Source organism: Glycine soja, chromosome 12 (assembly GCF_004193775.1).
Source record: "Glycine soja cultivar W05 chromosome 12, ASM419377v2, whole genome shotgun sequence".
Classification (NCBI taxonomy): Eukaryota; Viridiplantae; Streptophyta; class Magnoliopsida; order Fabales; family Fabaceae; genus Glycine; species Glycine soja.
In genome coordinates this window covers 16941964-16964141 of record NC_041013.1, presented here as the reverse complement: position 1 = coordinate 16964141, position 22178 = coordinate 16941964, and the positions used below count along the sequence as shown (strand labels likewise).

The 22178-nt window shown below is 33.4% G+C and overlaps 2 protein-coding genes across 2 annotated transcripts; both read right to left on the bottom strand.

The window, feature by feature from the left end:
- Nucleotides 1-6494: 6494 nt before the first annotated feature.
- LOC114378387 lies at nucleotides 6495-7488 on the bottom strand. Its single transcript, XM_028336975.1, has 2 exons — nucleotides 7328-7488; nucleotides 6495-7246 (listed from the first exon to the last, which is right to left on the bottom strand). The coding sequence occupies exons 1-2, from the start codon at nucleotides 7391-7393 to the stop codon at nucleotides 6626-6628; spliced, it is 687 nt and encodes a 228-aa protein (XP_028192776.1). The 5' UTR covers nucleotides 7394-7488; the 3' UTR covers nucleotides 6495-6625.
- A 3693-nt stretch (nucleotides 7489-11181) lies between these two features.
- Nucleotides 11182-16628, bottom strand: LOC114379431 (organic cation/carnitine transporter 4-like). The gene is made up of 2 exons (XM_028338081.1): nucleotides 16094-16628; nucleotides 11182-12585 (listed from the first exon to the last, which is right to left on the bottom strand). Exons 1-2 carry the CDS (start codon nucleotides 16527-16529, stop codon nucleotides 11327-11329), a joined length of 1695 nt encoding a protein of 564 aa, XP_028193882.1. The 5' UTR covers nucleotides 16530-16628; the 3' UTR covers nucleotides 11182-11326.
- Nucleotides 16629-22178: the final 5550 nt, after the last annotated feature.

Below are 22178 nucleotides of genomic sequence, written 5' to 3'. Positions count from 1 at the left end.
GTTCTGAGTTTTCCTTTTGAATATCTTACTTTCGTTTTCATAGCTTTAGCATTTTGGTGACTTTGGAAATTTCTGTGGTATGAAGCATTTTATTTTTTAAAATTATATTAGCTTTTAAGTTTTTTCTTCAGCACTTTCCGTTTAAACATTTTTCTTTCGTTTTGGCAGCTGTAGCATTTTAGTGGGTTTGGAAATTTGTATGGGATGAAGCAATTTAAAAAAAAATAAATTATATTAGCTTTTATGTTTTTTCTTCAGCGCTTTCCCTTTGAACATTTTGTTTTCGTTTTGGTAGCTTTGGCATTTTGGTGGCTTTGGAAATTTCTGTTGTATGAAGCATTTTATTTTTAAAAAATTATATTAGCTTTTATGTTTAAAAGGCTTGTTAGTGTGTGTTTAAATGTCAAAAATAAACAGAAAAATTGTGTAACGATGTTTATTTGAAGAAAATATTTTGAATATGAAATTTGTATTATTTTTTTAATTAAATTAGGTTGGTGTTGATGAACGCATGAAGCTTGAATAAAAAAAAATTATAGATGATATTTATTTGAAGTAAGTATTTGGAGTACGAATTTTTTTTTTAATATGAAGTTGTAGTATATTTTTAAATAAATTAGGTTGGTTTGTTGGTGTGTTAAAAATGTAGAAACGTTGAACTCGAAAGTGTTATTTGATGCTTTGTTTTTCTCATACTACAAGTATTTTATTATATTTGTAGTAATTTTGTAATTACCTTTTTCCATTTTAAAGTTATTAATGGTTAAAATTAATTATTTATACTACCAACTTCGTTAATGAATTATTAAATTTTCTGTTAAAAATGACTATGTTGAAATTGTTCATTTTTTATAAGTTTGTCCCATAAAATTAATTTGAAGTTAATTAAATTTTTTTAAAAGAGAAATTGAATGTGAAGTTCCAATAAAGAGATCTTTTGTGATTACATTTTATTAGTTTTGATTAAAAGTTTTATAAAATCGTTTGTGTTATTTAAGTGTGTTGATGTGAAATTTATTTAAAGTTAATAATTTTAATTACATCTTGATTAGTTTAAAATTACTACATTGAAATTGTTAATTTTTTTAAAGTGTCTTAATGTGAAATTGATTTTAAGTTTTTTTTTTTAAATTATGTTTTATTTTGAAGTTTCAGTAATGACTTTTTGTGATACCCATTTTGTAATTTATTTGATGTGTTCAAATATTATTTTTATAGGTACACGATGAATTCGGTTATAACAGTATTGTATTTCAATGGAAGGGTATATGAAGACAATGATGGTGTAATATTTGAAGGCAGCAAAAAAGCGATTCAAATTAAACGTGGAATTAGTTTCAATGCTTTGAAGAAAAAAATTGGAGATAAGGTAAAGTTACAAAATAATGAAATTATTTCTGCTATTAGCTGTAGATTTTTAGTGTCAGGAAAATATATTACCTTGCAAATTTGTGACGACGAAGACATTGAAACAATGTTGGAAAGTTTTAAACAACAAGACCAAATGTCAGTTTTGGAATTGTACATAGAAAAGGATGTGGCTGGTGGTTCAATGTTTCATTCTGCCAATTCGCTTACATCATGTGGAAATTATTTATCTAATGATGAGACACAACCGGCAACAAATATGAGTAATTTACATATTGACGAAGACGATGATGATGATGATGATTATCTTGTGTCTAACTCATACGTTGAAGAGTCTTTAGACGAAGATGACAGTGTTGACGGTATATCTGACACAGTCGATGAAGTCACCAACATTCCTCAACCAGTAAGAATTGTTCACCCAACAGAAGGTATAATGTGTTGTATAAAAAAATTAGACAATACATTTATTATTTGATGACAATTGTATTTAATGCTAAATAAGTATTATTTGATTTTTTATTTTATTTTGAACTATTAGGTGTACAACGAATTGAAAATCCATTTTGGAATGATGCCTCACATTATAACAATATCAACTGGACTTATCCTGATGAGGAGGACATTTGCGATTTGGAGATGCCGTCGACCTTTAATGTTGGCCAAGAATTATATGTTGGCATGGAATTTGATAGTAAAGATGCGGTCAAAAATGCAGTCAAACAATATGTTATGAAGGTGCATCAAAGCTTCAAAGTTGTTGAAAGCAAAACAAACAAGTATGTGGTTTGTTGTGTGAATAAAAATGCAGAGTGTCCTTGCCCTTTCTATATGAGGGCAATTATAACTAAAAAAACAGATACGTGGAAAGTCACACAATGGGGTGGACCACACACATGTCTCAATATGACCATGACACAAGATCACGAGAAACTTGATTCAGATTTAATTGCCACTTGTGTAGTAGGTACGTATTTTATGTTCATATTATGTTCATTTTTTTTTAATTATCATTTAAATTTTGTTATGTTATTGACAGGCATGATCAGAGAAGATCCATCAATAAAAATCTCTTTGATTCAAGAGAGGATTAACAGTGAATTTGCGTACAAGGTGTCGTACAAAAAAGCTTGGTTGGTGAAACAGAAAGCCATTGCAATTGAATATGGCGATTGGGATGAGTCATATGCAAAACTTTCGTCGTGGCTAACACACATGCAAAATCATTCTCCTGGATCATATTTTCAAGTACTACATGACGATTTTATCGTTGGGAATACGGTTAGTCGCGAACACCGTCAGTTTCATAGAGTTTTTTGGACTTTTGGGCAATGTAAAGAAGCTTTCAAGTACTGTAAGCCAATCATACAAGTTGACGGCACACATTTGTACGGCAAATACTGGGGGACCCTCTTAATGGCCACATCACAAGATGGAAATGGTGGCGTCCTTCCTCTAGCATTCGCGGTGGTTGAAGGTGAGACGTTGACAGCGTGGTCATGGTTTTTGGCACACTTGCGTGAACACGTCACTAATAAAAATGGTATTTGTCTCATATCTGATCGACACGCGAGTATAAAGTCCGCTGTCGCTAACGAAGCACTTGGTTGGTAACCTCCCCACGGTTATCATGTCTATTGCGTGCGACACATAGCAAGCAACTTCAATCGAAAATTCAATAACGCCAAACAAAAAGAAATGCTGAAGAAGTTGGGTAAGATTTCATATTTGATGGTCACGTTTATTTAACTTCCCTATATACTTAAAATTGTTATTGATAACTAATTTTATGCAGCCTACACTCCTTGCAAGCACATTTTTTTTTATCAAAATTTAGAAAAATTTCGTGAACTAAGTCTAGCCATAGCAACATGGATTGATCGCATTTCAAAGGAAAAATGGACGATGGCTTATGATAGAGAAGGACGTCGATATGGCCACATGACAACCAACCTCTCAGAATGTATCAATAAGGTTTTGAAGGATTGTCACAACATTCCCATAACAGCCTTGGTCAAATCAACGTACAGTAGGTGTCGAAAGTACTTTGTTGAGCGTGGCCGCCAAGCCCAGAGACAGTTAAATGAAGGCCAAGTATATTGTTCAAAGCTTGTTAAAGAGCTTAGAAAAAATCAAGAACAAGCTTGTTCGCACATCGTTCGCGTGTATGACATCCACTCCACAAGGTTTGAAGTAGAGGAGACCTTCAATCCTATTACGCAACGTGGCGGACAAAAGTGGGCAGTTAACTTGAACGGTCATTATTGTCAATGCGGAAGGTATTCTGTGCTTCACTATCCATGTTCACATATTATTGCAGCTTGTGGTTACGTGAGCCTGAACTACTACCAATATATAGATGTTGTTTATACAAATGAGCACATCTTAAAAGCTTACTCCGCACAATGGTGGCCTCTTGGGAATGAAGCGGCTATTCCTCCTTCTAATGATGCATGGACACTTATCCCTGACCCAACCACAATTCGTGCGAAAGGTCAGCCAAAATCAACAAGGATAAGGAATGAAATGGATTGGGTCGAACCGTCTGAGCACCGAATAAAATGCAGTAGATGTGGAGCCGAAGGGCATAATAGGCGTCGCTGTCCAATGCAATCTGAACGTGGGAGTTGTTCAAATCATTGATTTATGTATGTTAGTCGACTGACATGTATTTGTTTAAGTTCTCTTCAATGTATTGAATTTGTGGGGTTGAATAAATTTGTTAGTTAAAAACATTACTTATTTTGGTTTGTGTACATTACCTATTTGTGGGTTTCAATGAATTCGTTACTTAAAAACACATCCATAAACCCTAATCCAAAGCACTAGGAAACACCCCTAATCCATATAATCCATGAAACCTACCCCTAACCCCAAGCACTAGGAAACACCCCTAATCCATATAATCCATGAAACCTACCCCTAAACCCATAACCTCTAACCCTAACCCTAATCCAAAACCAAACACCTAAACCCTATCCCTTAAGCCCATAACCTCTAACCCTAACCCTAACCCAAAACCAAACACCTAAACCCTACCCCTAATCCACACCTCTAAGCTTTAACCCTAAACCCAAACACATAAACCGTAACCCCAAGCCATAGGCCACACTAACCCACAAACCCATAACCTCTAACCCTAACCCTAACCCCAAATCCAACCCCTAACCCCATAAACCCCTAACCTCTAACCCTAACCATAACCCCTAATCCAACCCCCAAACCCATAAACCCCTAACCTCTAACCCTAAACCCAAACACATAAACCGTAACCCCAAGCCATAGGCCACACTAACCCATAAACCCATAACCTCTAACCCTAACCCTAACCCTAACCCCTAATCCAACCCATAAACCCCTAACCTCTAACCCTAACCATAACCCCTAATACAACCCCCAAACCCATAAACCCCTAACCTCTAACCCTAAACCCAAACACACAAACCGTAATCCCAAGCCATAGGCCACACCCTAAACCCTAAACCCTAAACCCTAAACCCATAACCTCTAACACTAACCCTAACCCCTAAACCCATAAACCCCTAACCTCTAACCCTAACCATAACCCCTAATCCAACCCCCAAACCCATAAACCCCTAACCTCTAACCCTAACCCCTAATCCAAACCCTAACCCCATAAACCCCTAACCTCATTGTCCGATCCTTTTCTAATCTCCATGCAAGTATTTTTTGTTTCTTTCACTAATTTCTCACACACTTTTCCTACAATTAATTAAGATGTTTGTAACTTTAATGTTTATGATTAAATATAGAATTAAGTAATAAGTAAGTAAATTATCAGTTATATAAATTTATGAGGAAAATATATTTTTAGTTTTCGACAATATAGTTAAATTTGATTTTAGTTATTAAAAAAATATTAGTTGAACTTGTGATCACCCTTACTTTTACATTAATCCCATTTACTTTTTAATTTTTCTATAAAAAAATTCTTATTAATTATCTAACTTGTTAGATAAAAAGTACTATTAAGCATTTTTTCAACTTTCAAGTCTCGAGTCTCAATGATCCTTGGGACCAACATATCATTTTTACCATGTCTGTCGGGTCACTGTGGCAAATCGTTTCGCAATCTTCACGTACGTGTTGGCATAAGCATAGATTTAACTCTGTTATCTTTCCACTGTAAAATTCTAATTAATCTAGCTCTTGTATTCTTCTGTCTCTCTGCTGTTTGTACAATTCAATTAAAAACAAAGCAAAAGTGCTTTAACTGTACAAATAGTGTTAAATTAATGATTTCTAAGATAGATAGGCAAGTATAGTTAATGCATTTTATGGGGATATTTAATCACTGACTCAATAGGGTAACACAAGTTCAGCGACTAAGGTGGTGGCTGAGTTAATGAATTAAAAATCTAATTAATTAATTTTTCAAATTATATGAGCCGAGTTCAATCTTTTATATTTTTGGCTAATTACATGGTAGGCTGATGAGATAATTTTTTTTATTTATAGTTTCCATAAGTTTGTGTTTCTAAAGGTTAAAATTGGAAAAATATAAATTTACATGAATTAAAAATAAAAATAAAAATATTTTATAAGAATCAAAATTAGAAAAGTGCCATTATAAGATTCCTTGCAACAACTATTTTTCCTCTAACCCTAACCCCTAATCCAAACCCTAACCCATAAACCACTAACCTCTAACCCTAACCCTAACCCCATAAACCCCTAACCCCTAACCCTAACCCCTAATCCACACCCTAACCCCATAAACCCCTAACCTCTAACCCTAACCCCTAATCCAAACCCTAACCCCATAGACCCCTAACCGCTAACCCTAACTCATAATCCAAACCCTAACCCCATAAACCCCTAACCTCTAACCCTAACCACTAATCCAAACCCTAACCCCATAAACCCCTAACCTCTAACCCTAACCCCTAATACAAACCCTAACCCCATAAACCCCTAACCTCTAACCCTAACCCTAACCACATAAACCCTAACCTCTAACCCTTACCCTAACCCTAACCCTAACCCAAGTTATTTTTTGTTTGTCTACTTTAGTTTTAGTTGTAAACTTGGTTAATTATTATAGTTTGATGCGCCACATAAACTCTATACATTAGTAAGGCATTAGTAAGGCATAATTAATGAGATGCGATAGATTAATTGTCAAAATCAAATGTCTAACAAACAACAACAAAATTACACAGATACATCAAAATCAGTCATTATGGTGTCCGTGATGTCGTGAAGATGTGCCACATGGTCGATCCCATCTTTGCGCTTAACGATCAGGATTTCTTCTGCCGCCACGTTGTCTCCCCGCTTCTGCTTGCTCAGCCTCTGTAGAAAACTCCTGACGCAAATCAACACCTAATAAGTCGCCCATATCAGGTATTGCTCCGGGTACATTCCATTGCGGAGCAAATGGGGCGTTAGGTGTTGCCATGGGGGCATCGTGCTGCTGTGAAGGAATCATAGTGGGCCATGAAAAATGAGGCTGTGTTTCCGCAACACCACCGAACGAATGTGAGGTCTCAGAAGTATTAGTATGATGACCTGTAAAAGGATACTGATACATCTGTGAAGGATATTCGGAAAATGTTGCTGGCGTGTAATACATTCCATGACCACACTCCATCATTTGTTGGGAATATTGTTCCGCTTCAACAGGCTCCCTTCGTCTGCCTATGCCCCGAGTTTCAACACTTGACTGAAGAATGGGAAACTCTTGGGCTGGGAATTCACGCTCTGATGCTGGACCATGTGACACTGGTTCAGTGATTCTCTCTTGCTCTTCAGATATAATTGCTAACTTATCCACGTAAGGCACTAGATCATCAACCATCCATGTGTTCCTCCCTTGTGGTGACACCATATATTGTAAAGTCTCCACAACTTCACCCTGCAATTAGTAGCGTCAACAAATTAATGCTCATGCTTAAGAAATTAATTAGAAGTTAAACATTGAAAAACAGATAAATACCAATGCAGCTGTGTTTGCATTGTTTGGGTCGACAAACATCTTTGTTTTACGCCTATACCACACCATGTAGTCCGAGTTATAACCCAGTAGGCCTTCCTGTCGAGGATAAACGTCGACCCTAAACTCTGCTCGATTGTTCCACTGACCAATGATTGGGGCCAACCGGTGGAACCAATTCTCATCTTGTTTGCCTTTGAGTGTTCTGCCATGGAGATTCTGCGGTTGCGAAGGACACCCTGGAATGGGTTGTTGCAATCCAAATTGTCGTAAAACTCTATCGGGTTGGTGCCACTCAACAACATGGAAACAAATCAGTGGCACCACTGCAAACCAGGCTACACTTCCAACCACACAAATTGGAGGCAACGCTGCCATCACAGTTGCTGTGTATGGCTCCCAGACAAACTGCATATAACAATACACTTGTCAATTTTCAGTCAAACATAACATATTAAAATTCCATTTAACCATTACATTACGATGTTCTTACCTCATGTCGTTTCATCAAATCCAATTTGCGACGGAAAAGTCTAAGATCATCATTGCCAATATGCTGATTTCCACGTTGCAACCACCTACAATAAAAATGAAATCATCATTGTCAACACGTTCCATCATTAAATATTTTTTCATTCAAACATAATTTTTTAAACGACAAACCTGTGTCCGAGTGGTTTATTTTCTATGACGGGAGGCGTCCTCTTTGGTGCTAAGGTCGTGCATCGTTCCCATGCCCACATTTGGATTAAGATGCACATACCTCCGATTGATTTAACTTTGTAATCGGTGGCGCTGCACATCTCTCTATATAAATACGCAAGCACGGTAGGTCCCCATGCATACGTGCTGCACTGTTCAAAGTCACGTAGAAATTGTAGGTACCTTAAGGAAACTCTGCTACTACTTTTGTTAACAAAGAGGACACCTCCTATGAATAGAAGGATCCACGCGCGGGTAAACCTTTGTAATTGCTCAACGTTACCCTCATCAATATTTATGTGAGAAAAATGGTGAGCCAACCAACTTAATTTGACGACACTGCCTTCAATTTCCCCTTCCTGTGGTCTCACTCCTAATAATTCTTCACACAAGTCGGCCCAAACAAGATTAGTTGAACCAATTAATGGTGCCCCGTCAGTACGCAGACCTAGTAAAACTGACACATCTTGGAGAGTAATGGTAGCCTCTCCGCATCTCAGGTGAAACATGTGGGTTTCGGGCCTCCATCTTTCAATGAACGCACTAATTAAGGCCGCATTTATCTTTAGGTATCCCATCCTCATGATCCAATAAAACCCACATTGTCGAAGCAAAGGAACAATTTCCTCCGGTATTTGTTCTTCACCTTGATACGTCGGGACTGCTCGTCTGATATGTAGTTTTCTGTTTGGTTCCCCATTCCAAACATATTCTGAAACATGCTTGGGTTGCATCCACAACACGTCACTATCAATTGGACCAGACCTAGTTTGTATACTTGATGAACATGACGACGAAGAAGCCATTGAGCCTACAAAATAAAATATAATACAATTAATTGACAATAAAATTTATACATTAATTATACATACACAAATTAAGTATATTTACAAAAAATTAATTAAAATAAATAAGAAATTATATTTTTTAAATTTCAATAACAAAATATATTATACAAATAACCTAATTCATATATATTCTATAAATAAATTAAATTACAAACAAATATAAATTTAAATATATAAATTAATGACTACAAATAATTACGCGTAAAATAATTTAACATACAAAATCAATAATTTAAAATACGTAAAACTATTCTAATTTAAACATAAAATATGAAACTAATAATAATAACTAAAACTAACGTAATATAAAAAATTTAATTCTAACCTAATTTAAAATTACTAATTTACACTACATAAAATTATTCTTAATCTATCATAACAAATATATACAAAATTAATGACTTCAAATAATTACGAGAAAAATAATTTAACATACAACATCAATAATTTAAAATACCTAAAATTATTCTAATTTAAACATAACATATGAAACTAATAATAATTAAAATTAAAATTAACATAATATAAAAAATTTAATTCAAACCTATTTTTTAATTAATAATTTACAATACATAAAATTATTTCTAATCTATCATCAAATATTTAAACTAAATGTAATCTACCATATACAAAATTTAAACTAAAGCTAATCTAAACTTAATACATTATGGTACCTAAAATTATTCCTAATCTAAAATTATTAAATTATGATACCTAAACCTATATAAAAAATTTCAACTAAACTTAATCTATCATATAAAATTATTCCTAATTTATCATATAAATTTTTTTAACTAAATCTATTATATCCTATAACATTAAGAATTCAAACTAAACTATACAAAATTATTATCTTACACTACCTAAACTATACAAAATTATTATTATTATCTTACACTACCTACCTAAACTATACAAAATTATTATCTTATACTACCTAAACTATACAAAATTATTATTATTATCTTACACTACCTACCTAAATTATACAAAATTATTATTATCTTACACTATCTAAACTATACAAAATTATTATCATCTTACACTACCTAAACTATACAAAATTATTATCTTATACTACCTAAACTATACAAAATTATTATTATTATCTTACACTACCTACCTAAATTATACAAAATTATTATTATCTTACACTATCTAAACTATACAAAATTATTATCTTACACTACCTAAACTATACAAAATTATTATCTTACACTACCTAAAACCATTATATTATCAGAATATAAACATCTATATAAATAAAAATATACAAAAGATTCAATATATAACTTACAATTTTTTTACGAAAATGGAAGAACACAAGCAAACAGCACCAACCAAGCAAGAACAACACCAACCAAGCACTCTCTCTTCACACAATATCACTCTGCAAACTCGAAAATGCAGGCTAAAATTTGAAGGCCAAACAGATTTTATAAACGAAGAAGCACGAGGCGCCAATGGCACCAGCGCCTTCAGGAGGCAGGAAGCGCCAATGGGAATGGCGTTTCCCTGCACCTAGGCCTAGCCCTGCACTGCTGCTGCTGCTGCCTGACGCTGCTGCTTGACGCGACAACACCAGTCAAAGCGCTAACGGGAATGGCGTTTTGCAATTCAAACGTGAAATCGCCAATGAGATTTGCGCTTTCGTCCAGCACTTGACACTTGTCGCACATGCATGAAGTTGCCAGTTCTACTGGCGCTTCCCATGCAGGGTACGTGCAAAAAAAGCACCCCCTGGGAAATATCTCCAGAACAGCCCTACTTTGGGAATTTCTTTTTAAAAGAACCCCAAACAGGGGAAATTGCCTTGAATTGGGGTTTTTAACCCGCTAACATACTCAACCACACTATTTTGGCACACCATAAAAAGGATTGAGAAAAAAGTGGAACAGGTTAACTCACCAACCAATTTTTTTTTAAGAAATTATTTATTTTGATATTTTATACAAGCATTATTAATTTTTAATTTATTTATTTTTTACCTAAATAAATTATTATTCAAAATTTAGATAATACATTCAATTTTTTTTAGTAAATATTCATTATTTAATATTTATAAAATTTAAAATTAATTAAAATATATTTACTATTTATTTTTTCTTTAATATTTTAGTTTTAACATACCAATTCGCCAATCCGACCTTACGAATTCATCATGTAATTTCAAATCTGAATTATATACATTGAATAAATTAATCCCCAAATAATAATTATTATAGGATTAAAGCCCTTAACACTTAAGACTCTTCTTTGCTTTGGAATGAATTGCATTAACATTTAAAGAATAACGAAAATGGAAGATTACAATAATAAAAGATAGACTGATACATATATTCCAACCAAAACAAAAAATATATGTAATAACATGTAACATGTGATACATTATTTTGTAAAACAAAAAAAAACTTTAACAACAAAAGGTCGAAAAATAAAAATGAAAGCACCGTCATACATTGGTTGAGGTAGCATTACTTTCCTTGGCCTCCATTCCCGTTAACGTATCATAGAGAGGTTGATTCAGCGTCTCTGGCAGATAAAACGCGAAAACGCCACCACCTATTCCGCACAGAGCAAACACCATAAACGGCAACGACCCTCCCAAAACGACGACCAGAGGCGCCAATATGGCCCCCATCTGCGCCGCCTGCGTGGCGCAGCCGAGCGCGGCGTTCCTCACCACCGTCGGGAACAGCTCCGCCGTGTAAATAAACAACAAATTATAAGTCCCCGCCATCCCAAAAATTCCCAAAATCCCACACACCATTCTCACACCTTTCCACACCCCAACGTTGTTCACCAAACTCCCCGCCAAGCAAAACGCGCCGCTGAACCATAAGGTTCCTATGGTTAACGGCTTCCTCCCCCACCGGTCGAGTAAGAGTGCCGTTATCATAAACGCCGGCATCTCCGCGACGGCGTTGAGGATCACGGTGAGGTAGAGGTTGGTCTCTAGGTTCACCACGTTGAGGCTCAAGCCATAGTACACCACCGAGCATAAGAAGTTGATAACAATAGCAAGGACTAATCGCGCACGTGTCATTGGCGTGCGGATAACGTCAAGTAGAGATCCCGTCACTGCCACGTGACATGATGACTGATATCTATTTAGGGGATTAATATTTTCAAACAAATGTTGTTCTTTCATGCATGTGTCGGAATGTTCTACATGTGACACATGACATGATAATGGTGACGAAGGTAGTAGTGGTGGTTGGTCGTCGAGGGTGAGAACAACACCTCGTGGAAGGTTGTTACCGTTGGAGGTGGCAATGGTGGACATGATTTTCATGGCCTCCGATTTTCTTCCTCGTACGAGGTACCATCTCGGGGACTCTGAGATAAAGGGGAGGACGAAGACGAGGAAGAGGAGGGAGGGGATGGAGGAGGCAATGTAGAGATTGCGCCATGCGGGGAAGATGTAGGCAAGGACGGAGAGGAGGGCGATGCCGGAGGAGAAGAAGTAGAAGGTGGACATGCCAACTGCACCCCGCATTTTGGGGCCCACCGGCTCGGTGGCGAGGACGAAGGCGCAGAGGCCGACGCCACCGGTGCTGCAGCCGGTGAGGAGGCGGAAGAGGACGTAGAAGGAGTAGTTGGGGGAGAAGGCTGTTAAGGTGCCAAACACGGTGTTTAGGGCACAGACCACTGTGAGTGAGCCTTTTCTTCCGAGGAATGAGTCTGAGAGGTGACCAAATATTCCAGCACCTGAAATTGTTGCAAACAAAATTATTTCTTTCACACCCAAAATAAATATAGAGAATTTTTCTTATTTTTCTCTCTTATGTATGCTTATCTAAGTAACACATCATCTCTGCCTTATTTGCTATATTTCCTTTTGGTGGGTGTGGGGGGATAGGTTAATTTGGAGAACTCGGAATAGAAGATTCAGAATAATCAAGATGTGTTTGGATTCTCAGTGAAAGAATTCCAAAAGTACTTTTGAGAGTAAATCAGTTTAAGAATATTTTTTGCCGTACTGGCAATGATTTCTCGATGAAGAATATCGAAGGTGGCAGTGCTTCATCAGAACAGCATGTGGTGGCTTGTGTAGATATGAAGCTGGTTAATTATGGCCTTTTGTTGCGTTTGTGGCTCTTTCCTTGTATGAGTTTGCAATTACTTGTTCTTTTTTTTGTAGACTGTATATAGGGAGAAATTATTAAGTTATTTGAGAATATCATAGTTGTTACTAATATCTAAATTGCGAATGTTTCTTTCAATAAATTAGAAAACTGTAATAAAAAATGGTCTGACTAACTAATAATTTTTTCTATTCGTGGGATTGCGAGTCCACGGCATTTTTTGCTAGATAACAGTAAGCAAGAAATAAGCACATGCAGAAAGAAAATATGTGAGACGAAAAAGAACAAAAAAATGTAAAGAAAAATAAGGTGTTGTATGGTCAGGGACAAGCAAATGTTCATTGTTATCAATCTCCACGTATTATGTAGTTGAGTTTTTCAATGTACGAATGACAATTATACTTAATAAAATTTAGATACATGTCATTTTTTTTTTTATCAATGCGAATATAAAAGACAAACAGAAAAAAAAAACAGCAAACCCAAGATGGATACATGTCATATGATAACTATCCGAGAGTATAAACATGCAATAATTTTTTGTAAAGAGAAAACAAAAAGAGAAAATTAGTATATGTTTCTAATAATTAATCCATATTTTTTAAAATCTTAAATATATATTTTGCTAATAAAGTTAACAACTTAAGAAAATTACACAAAACCACTTTTTTTAACGACAAAGTAAATTATATATAGATATTCAGAGGAGCATAAAAGCCACTTAAATATATATAAGTTCAAAATTATAACGTACATTTTTTTAATTTATTCATAGGAAATAGTATTAGGAGATTCAGAACATTTACATACTTTTTAGGTAGATTATCCTTGATCACTTTTTTTTTTTATTTGGTCACAACCTTTTTTTTTCTTTCGATTATGTAGTGGGTTTCAAGTAACACTTTATCCTTATGTATTTTTTTATTTATTGCAATCGTACCCAACTCATTTTCTAGCGACAAAAATCAATTCTAAACTGAATACTCATTACGCCCATCGTCCTCCAATTCCCGAAACCCTAACCACGCTACTATCTTCTTCTTTTTTTTTTTTTTTTGCCTTTCCACATGAAAATTGTATCCTCCTTTAAAACTAATTATACTCGGGACACTTTTCAATGTTAAATATACTAACTAGCATTTGGGGTTACTATAAGTTAAGAGAACATTAGACTTTAGACAAAAGTTTTTTAGGAGGAAAACAAGGAAATCTATTGCATGTGACAGACCGACCGTGTCTATATGTTTTTTACCCTTAGGTCAATTTTGTATTGTGAGTCTTATCTATTTTTATTTTATTCTTCTACTTTTTCTTAAAAAAATGTTAATTAAAATTTAATATTCAACTAATATTTTTACATTTCGTTCGATAGTAATTTATTATACTATATCTTACAATATAAACGATCTCAAATTAAATATAAAAAATTAATTTTGAATTTTTTTTACTATGATAACAATTACAACTATTATTAATTATATTTTATAAACATGCATAAGAAAATGATTAATTTTTTTAATATATTTTAATATTTTTAATAATATATTAATTTTTCTGTCAGTATTTCTTTTAATACCTTTAATTTAGGGAGAAAAGTTAAATATCAATAATATCAAATTAATACTTATTAAAAATTAAATTTAGTTCAAGATAAATATTTTTTTTTCAATTCACTGTCTTTTATCATTCTCAATTATTATGATTCAAATAAGTACAAATTAATTTTTATATTTTCGAAATATGTAATCTGACCGCTCTTATAATCACTATATTAATTTAATATAATTTTTTAATTTAAAGTAAATGGAAACTAATTTTTCTATAATTTTTAAATGAATTATAAACTTCTCAAATGATTTATCATATATCGGTGTGTATACATATATTAAAAAATTTTAATTTTACTACAAAATAATAATAAATAATATAATAAAACATATTATCTAATAATTTAAATTTAAATGAATTATATAAATTCATATGAAATTAAGAGCTTGGTGGGAGGCCTATGATAATGGCCTTATTATTGCCACCGCACTGGCATGTGATTCCCCCCACACCCCTCCACCTAACTCGATATGGATGAAGAAAAAAGGATAAGGATTGTAGAAATGTATAACAAAAAATGCATTTCCTGATCGACTGCTACAGATGCAGAGGACAGGGACATAACATGTTTTACCGGAGAGTGAGAACATTATAAAAACAAAAACGGCGTCAAATTTTGTTGCAAATGACAATGATGTGTTAGCCAAACACATTAATATCACTGCATTTCTCCAATTAATCACCCTTTTTTTTTTTACCAAACTTATCGCCCAATTATTTCTTATATTTTAGAGTCTAGTTTAATTAAAAAATTTATACTATTAACTAATAAAATATTATGATAGACTATGATACTCAAATACGATATGTATCTGTGGCAATCGATTATTCTAAAATATAGTATATGATACATGTTTTTTATGCATCCTCGATATATATGATATGTGTAAGATAAATATATAAATACATAAAAAAATTATTTATCATAATAATAAAGAATTGCTTCATCTAAAAAAATAATAATAAATAATTATTGATTATATAGATTCAAATTAAGAACATGTTTATTAAACATTACTAACAATAAATATAAATAATTATCATCATAAATTAATTTCTATTATATACAAATAGGTGCTATCAATCTCATTTCTCTCTTAAAATACCCATAAAAAGGACAGTTTCCAAATTTGGTTCATCAAGGTTCAATACTTCCATGTTTCTATGCATAAGTAAATCAGTAAAAATGTATCATGTAACTACCTTGGATTTTTATTATTTTTTAAGGTTTGGATATACTTAAAAAGATATGAATAAGTAAAGCAAATTATGTAGTAATGTTAAGTATAATTTTTAAAATAGTTATTAAAGTTAATTTTTTTAATAATGAAAGTTAAAAAAAAGTAAATATAGGTATAACATATTTATTAGCTAAAAGTATAGAAATCATTTACATGATTATTTCACGTACTATTTACTCTATTTATCTTTAATCACATTGTAACTATTATTATATGAAAATGCATGTTAATTATTGGAGTAGGAGAGAAACAGTAAAACAGAGAGAGAGAGAGAAAACTAACCGATCATGCAGCCGCCGAAGAAGACGGCCTGAACCAGCCCAACCTTAAACTTGTCACCGCAAAACAAGTCCCACTCCGCCACCGTGGAGTCCCCGACCCACTTCCAAGAGCCCGGTTCGAGCCGGCACACGCTCTTCGCGGCCGGGTCGCACCGTAACCCGGCCGGGCCGTCGAGGCACCGCCACTCCGGCTCGCGGTCCGCGAATATGATCACCATCGTGTGGAACGCCTCCAGCGCCCACGCCAGGCTCGTTAAGATGAAGTGCTTCAGCTGCCAGCGCCCGAATTCGCCGCAGTACCTCTGCAGCATCTCATCGATGCATAGCTTCTCCGACTTTGACGACTCTCCGGTGGGCTTCTCTGCCGCCGAAATGAGCGGTGACCGGGACGGATCGGCGTTCCGGTCTTTGGATTCGCTGGAAGACGTCGTTGGCATTTGTTTCGATCTCCTCCTCGATCTCCTTGTACACGAGAGTGTTACACTTAACAGCCTTAAAGGGGTTGTTAGTTGATGTTTGCATCAGTTCATTTTAAAGCTGTAGATTCCTCGTCATTAAAATTTTTTTTATAAAATTTAAAAATCAATATATTGGAATTTGGTAAGCATGTAAAGTTGATGTAAATTAATGGTTTGGTTGAATTCTACTAAATTACACGCACAATCACACGTGCATGTTGAGTTTTACTAATTTATCTATTAAAATATAAGATTATTTACTTCTATATTAACTATAGTCTGTTACCTTTTAATTTATAAGAGCATTTCAATCATATTAATATAAGTAACTTAATTTATGTCACTCTTATGCAACTCAATTAATTTTTTCTCTAATAAATATTTTTATTAACAAATTATTTAACTCAGAAATATTTATTTATTTTCTTATATTTAATACAAAATTAAATAGCGTATGAGTAACAATTATTTAAATAAGTAATTCTTTTTAATTTTAAGTAATTCAAAATCATATGTAACCAAGGTGATTAAATTGGAGAGTTTAAATAGACTCATGAGAGTTCCATAGATTCAAATAACACACTCTAAATAAAGGAAAGTTGAATGCTAAACAGACAAAAAAATAATAAAAAATAACTTACATTTTTATCTAATTTTTTTAACTTGTTAACTCGGTGGTAAACTCGAGAGTCCATCGAGTTTACTAAAAATTTATAGAATTTGTCCGGAGTTTACTAAAAACAAATTTTACTCAATAGTCAATTTGTAGAAAACAAGTAAACTCATAAACTCGTAAGTATTAGCGAGTTAACTCGAGAGCTTGATAACCATACCCGTAGTCGACCAAAATAATATATGCTTTTGGTAAGCAACTCTCACTCATTGTAGATGCTTTTGAAAAGAAAATTGATTTCAAACTTATTAAAAAATTAAATTTTATAAAATTATGTTATTTTTAATTAAAAAGTAATATTGTTTTCTAAACTACCATTCAATCAAACTTGATATTTGACACAAACTTCCTATTAAATGAAATATGTTTTAAACATAATCTTATTAAATAAGGCAAAAGTAGTTGAGTTTTGCTTATACTTGAAAAAAATGATTTTTTTTGCTTATAATAAAAGAGAACGAAGGGAATAAATGATATATATAACTTGATTTTTATATTGAAAATTAGTAATTTAGCTTGCATGCACATTATACAAAATAAAATTTTATTTTATATAACTAAAATTTGTAATACTAAAACTTTTTAAATATATAAATTATATTATAATTAAAATTTGTAATAAATAATTTTTAAATATATAAATTATATTTTAGATTTATAGTATGTAATTTATATTGTGATACAATATTAATTATTTTAAAATATTGATAAGTTTTTCAAAAAGTATTAAAATTTAAATTAGAAATTAAAAAAGGCAAGATATTAAGAAAAATCTCTAAAAATTGAACTAAAAATACTTCAGCTCAAGATATTTATTCTAATTTATAAAGAGATTATAGAAAAATTATTTTAAAAAAACAATTAAATTTAACTTAAAACTGAATATAAGAGTGTCTATATATAAATACTCGTCGAAGAAAAGTAATTGAAAACGTTCTCATTAAAGAATGACAACTCAAAATATTATTGGTCAAAATAACTATTCTAATTTATGTATGTAGAAAGACAAATTAGAATAAATTGACTGAGTTATTTTTCTCACTCTTTTAATTAGATATTTTGAATATTTTTTCTCTTTTCTCTTTTGAAAGTGTATTCTACACACTCCCAATTGACCAAATATTTTTCTTTCAACTATATCTCAACTACTCTTATTTTATTTTTGAATAAACCATTCTTTTTACTACACAAATAAACAAATTAATTATTTGTCTATATAGTTGTATCCATTTTAAATTTTTAAGCCTTATACGATAAAATTATAAGTTTTAGTCCTATACATGTATAAGAATGGGAAAATCTCCCCTAATTTTCGTTTTTTAGGATGGAACATGTGCTTTGCTCTAACGATGGTTCTGAGAATTCGCATCCCCCACCCAAACCTCTAGATGGAAGGGATAATCGGTTTCAAATTAAATCAAAGTATCCTTCAAGGACAAGACGATGGATCTTATCGCTCAAAATAAGTTTCGTGTTGAATTTGAGGATGGGGATAGGTTAAAACCAAAATGATTTGTGGATGAAGCTATTCTTTAGTAGTTAAGAAACCCCCGGAGGGAGGCAGTAATCATGAAATTATATGAGAAGTTGCAGGCAGTGTGGAATTTACAAGGTGGGTTTGATATGGTGGATGTGGGATTTGGGTTCAACATGATTAAGTTTGATCTCCCTCAAGATAGGGAGTTAGTGATTAGCAGAGGGCCCTAGATGATCTTTGATCATTATCTTGCAGTGCGGCAGTGGGTACAAGATTTTCTTGCTTCTCAAGTTAAAATAGAAAGCACCTTGGTTTGGATTCATTTTCCATTCTTAGGTATGGAATATTATGATGAAACCATTATTTGGCGATATCAGCTGTGGTGGGATGACTAATAGGTAGTGATATAAGGACTAATGATACCACGAGAGGAAGGTTTGCCTAGATATGCATTGAAATCATCAACGAAAGGAAGAGGCACACAAATGTCTATTGGTGGCCACTCTAGAAACCCAAATTCAACCATTATTGATAATAATGGGGGCCAATACGAGGGGACCGAAAATCAAGGCAAATGATGAGATGTAGGAGACTGGATAGAGTAGTTTCAAAAAATAGGAAACCAAAATCTAAAAATATGGAAGGTGCCATTTTAAAGGCTACTAAAATCAAGGGAAATATGTGATCCAATTTTTGGGTTCAAATAAGGTTGAAGTTCTAAAATATAGATACTGGGAAAGATAAGATGGTGTATGTACATGGAATGAATTCTAATTATGAGGAGAGCCCATATAGTAAATGAAGTGATAAGAATGTCTTAAGAAGGGGGATTGAATTGTGATTTTGTCAATTTTTTTTTAAAACTTTGACCTTTTTGAACTTTTACTCGATATTATCTTGGTATTTAGAAAGCTTTGACATAGAGGTTCAAGCACTTAGAGAACTAAGCTTTCTAAGTGGCTAGTCACTACATTCATGATTAAATGTTTGATATGATAATGTGAACATAATGTCAATCCACATTTTCTCATGTTTAGAAGTTCATTACTTAAATAAAAGCATTTATTAGAATATTGTTTTTATGAAAAACTCAATTTATGTTATGTTGATCCAATACTTAGAATGTTGTTGTTCAAAATGCTATACTAAAAAAGACATTACTCAAAATGTTGTTTCTAGCTTTTCATGTAGAAAACCATTTTCATGTTTTATGAAAGCTTTCATACTTTGATGCATATGATTGAACTAGTTTAAAATATATATTGTTATCACAAACATTATTTAGTTCAAATATGCCATTTTACAAAATAGTTAAGCTTGTTATGAAAACCTTCTTATGTATGCATTTTGATATATGTTATTTTGATTCTCAGAATGTTCTAGTACAAATGCAGTATATAAGACAACACAATAACATAATGTAAAAGGAAGGGAAAAAAGGATTCAACACATGAATTTTATACTAGTTCACCCCAATCTTGGGCTATGTCCAATCCTAACCCTTAAAGATAAGATTTTTCACTAACACAACCAAAAACATGTAGAGCCAACCAACTATTGGATTCTTACAATTGTCAGCCTCTTGCTAGACATCTAAACTAGCCAACTACTAGACCAACAACCCATTGGATTTTCACCTTGTCAGTCACTTGCTAGACTTTCAACAGCTCCTCACGACAACACCATACCAAGTCTTGACTTGGAGATAGTCCACTCAACCACGACACCCATTTGGTCATGGGAGAAATAATACAAGTATTTCCTTCACCTTTTTAGGCTACATAGGAATTATTGCACTCTAGCCTTTTTAGGATACATCTCTTAGACTCTTTCTAATCTACCCACCTTCCATGGGTTCTCTTTATCACTTTCCTTTTAGCCTAACTTAACCTACATACTCAATTTGAGATACATACAAATTATATACATGGAGAATGTGTTTGAGGGGATTTTACAGCAAAACAACACTTATGGGTTGGATCTTTATTGATGTTTTGGTTGTATCTCACTCCATTTGCTTCCTTTCAGCACATAGGAGGATTGAGGAGGGTGGAGAGGATGTGATTTTCGTTTCTGCATTGTGTAGGTGGTCTCCTACCTTCTCCCTTATGTTCTCTGTCTATTTTTAGTTTATAGGGCCCACAGGTTAAACTAGTCGTTGTTGGAAGTGTGGCCTTTAGCTTTGCGACAACTTCTCAAAGAAGTAGAAATATGCCACCTGTACTTGACATGAGAAATTTGAATTTGTTCTGAAGTTTACCATTATGAAGAACAAACCTGATATGCTTATGAAGGTACATTACAATTGGATTATGATGTTGCTAAGATAGGACCTATACTGATGTAGGTTCCTTCTGATGAAGATAACATGATATGACATTCTAAATAACTAAGCTCCATCAATCCAAACACATCATCACAGTACAAATCATTATGAAGTAGAACACTCTAGCATAGGTAACATATGAAGGTTGTAGGTATCATGTTAGTGTTATGTCGGTTCATACTTCACAAAGTCTTTTTAGTCTTCATTTTGTTGTTGCACACCAAATCTTCTTAAGGACATTCATAGTTTTCCACTTGTGCATTTTCTAATGCAGATAACATTCACTTTCTAATGTGCCTTAGTCTTCTGATGTGACCTCTATATGCGTGACAACATATGGAAGACAAGTTTCTTTGTATCCCTTCTAATGTCAACTCTAGTCTTTTGATGAGCCAACTCTCTCTTGTGACTTCATATGGAAGACATGTATTTGCTTGATCATTCTAATGCATAGATACTGCATGATCTTTACTTCAATACATCATTTTGATGTAGTCATCTTAGAATCTCTCTTGATTTGATTTTGCTTTGTCATCAGAGTATCATTTTGATGTTCTTATTCTCAGAGTCCTCAATTACATCATTCTGATGTAGTATGCTCATTGTAGCCTTTGATAAATCTTCTACATAAGGCCTTCTTGATGTTTTTTCAATTTTGTAAGATTGAGATCTTCGAAGTTGATATATGTTATAGTAGGGGGATTGCCGGTGGAGGACTATCAAACAATGCTCGAAAACAACATGTGAGAGAAGTCTAGATCGCTGTGCATAGTGGAAGAAACCACGACTAGGTTAAAGATGACCTTCACCCTTGATATTCGATGATAAAGACGTGGATATGTCAATTGTCCCAAACCATGATGATCCCCTATTGGTTAAGGCTTTCATCAATAATAAGGAGATACATAAGTTATTAGTGTATATAGGTAGTTATGCAAACATAATGTTTTATTATTTCTTCAGGAATCTCAGAATCCCGCAATCAAAGTAGCTTCCTTAGAATGATGACCTCATAGGTTTCTCTAATCACCACATAAATCCTATAGGATACAATTTTATTCAGGCAAAACTACAATCATCCTACAATTCCATATTAGAAATATCAACTTTGAACACACTCATAGTAGTGATTTCAATGTTCCATTTGGCTAT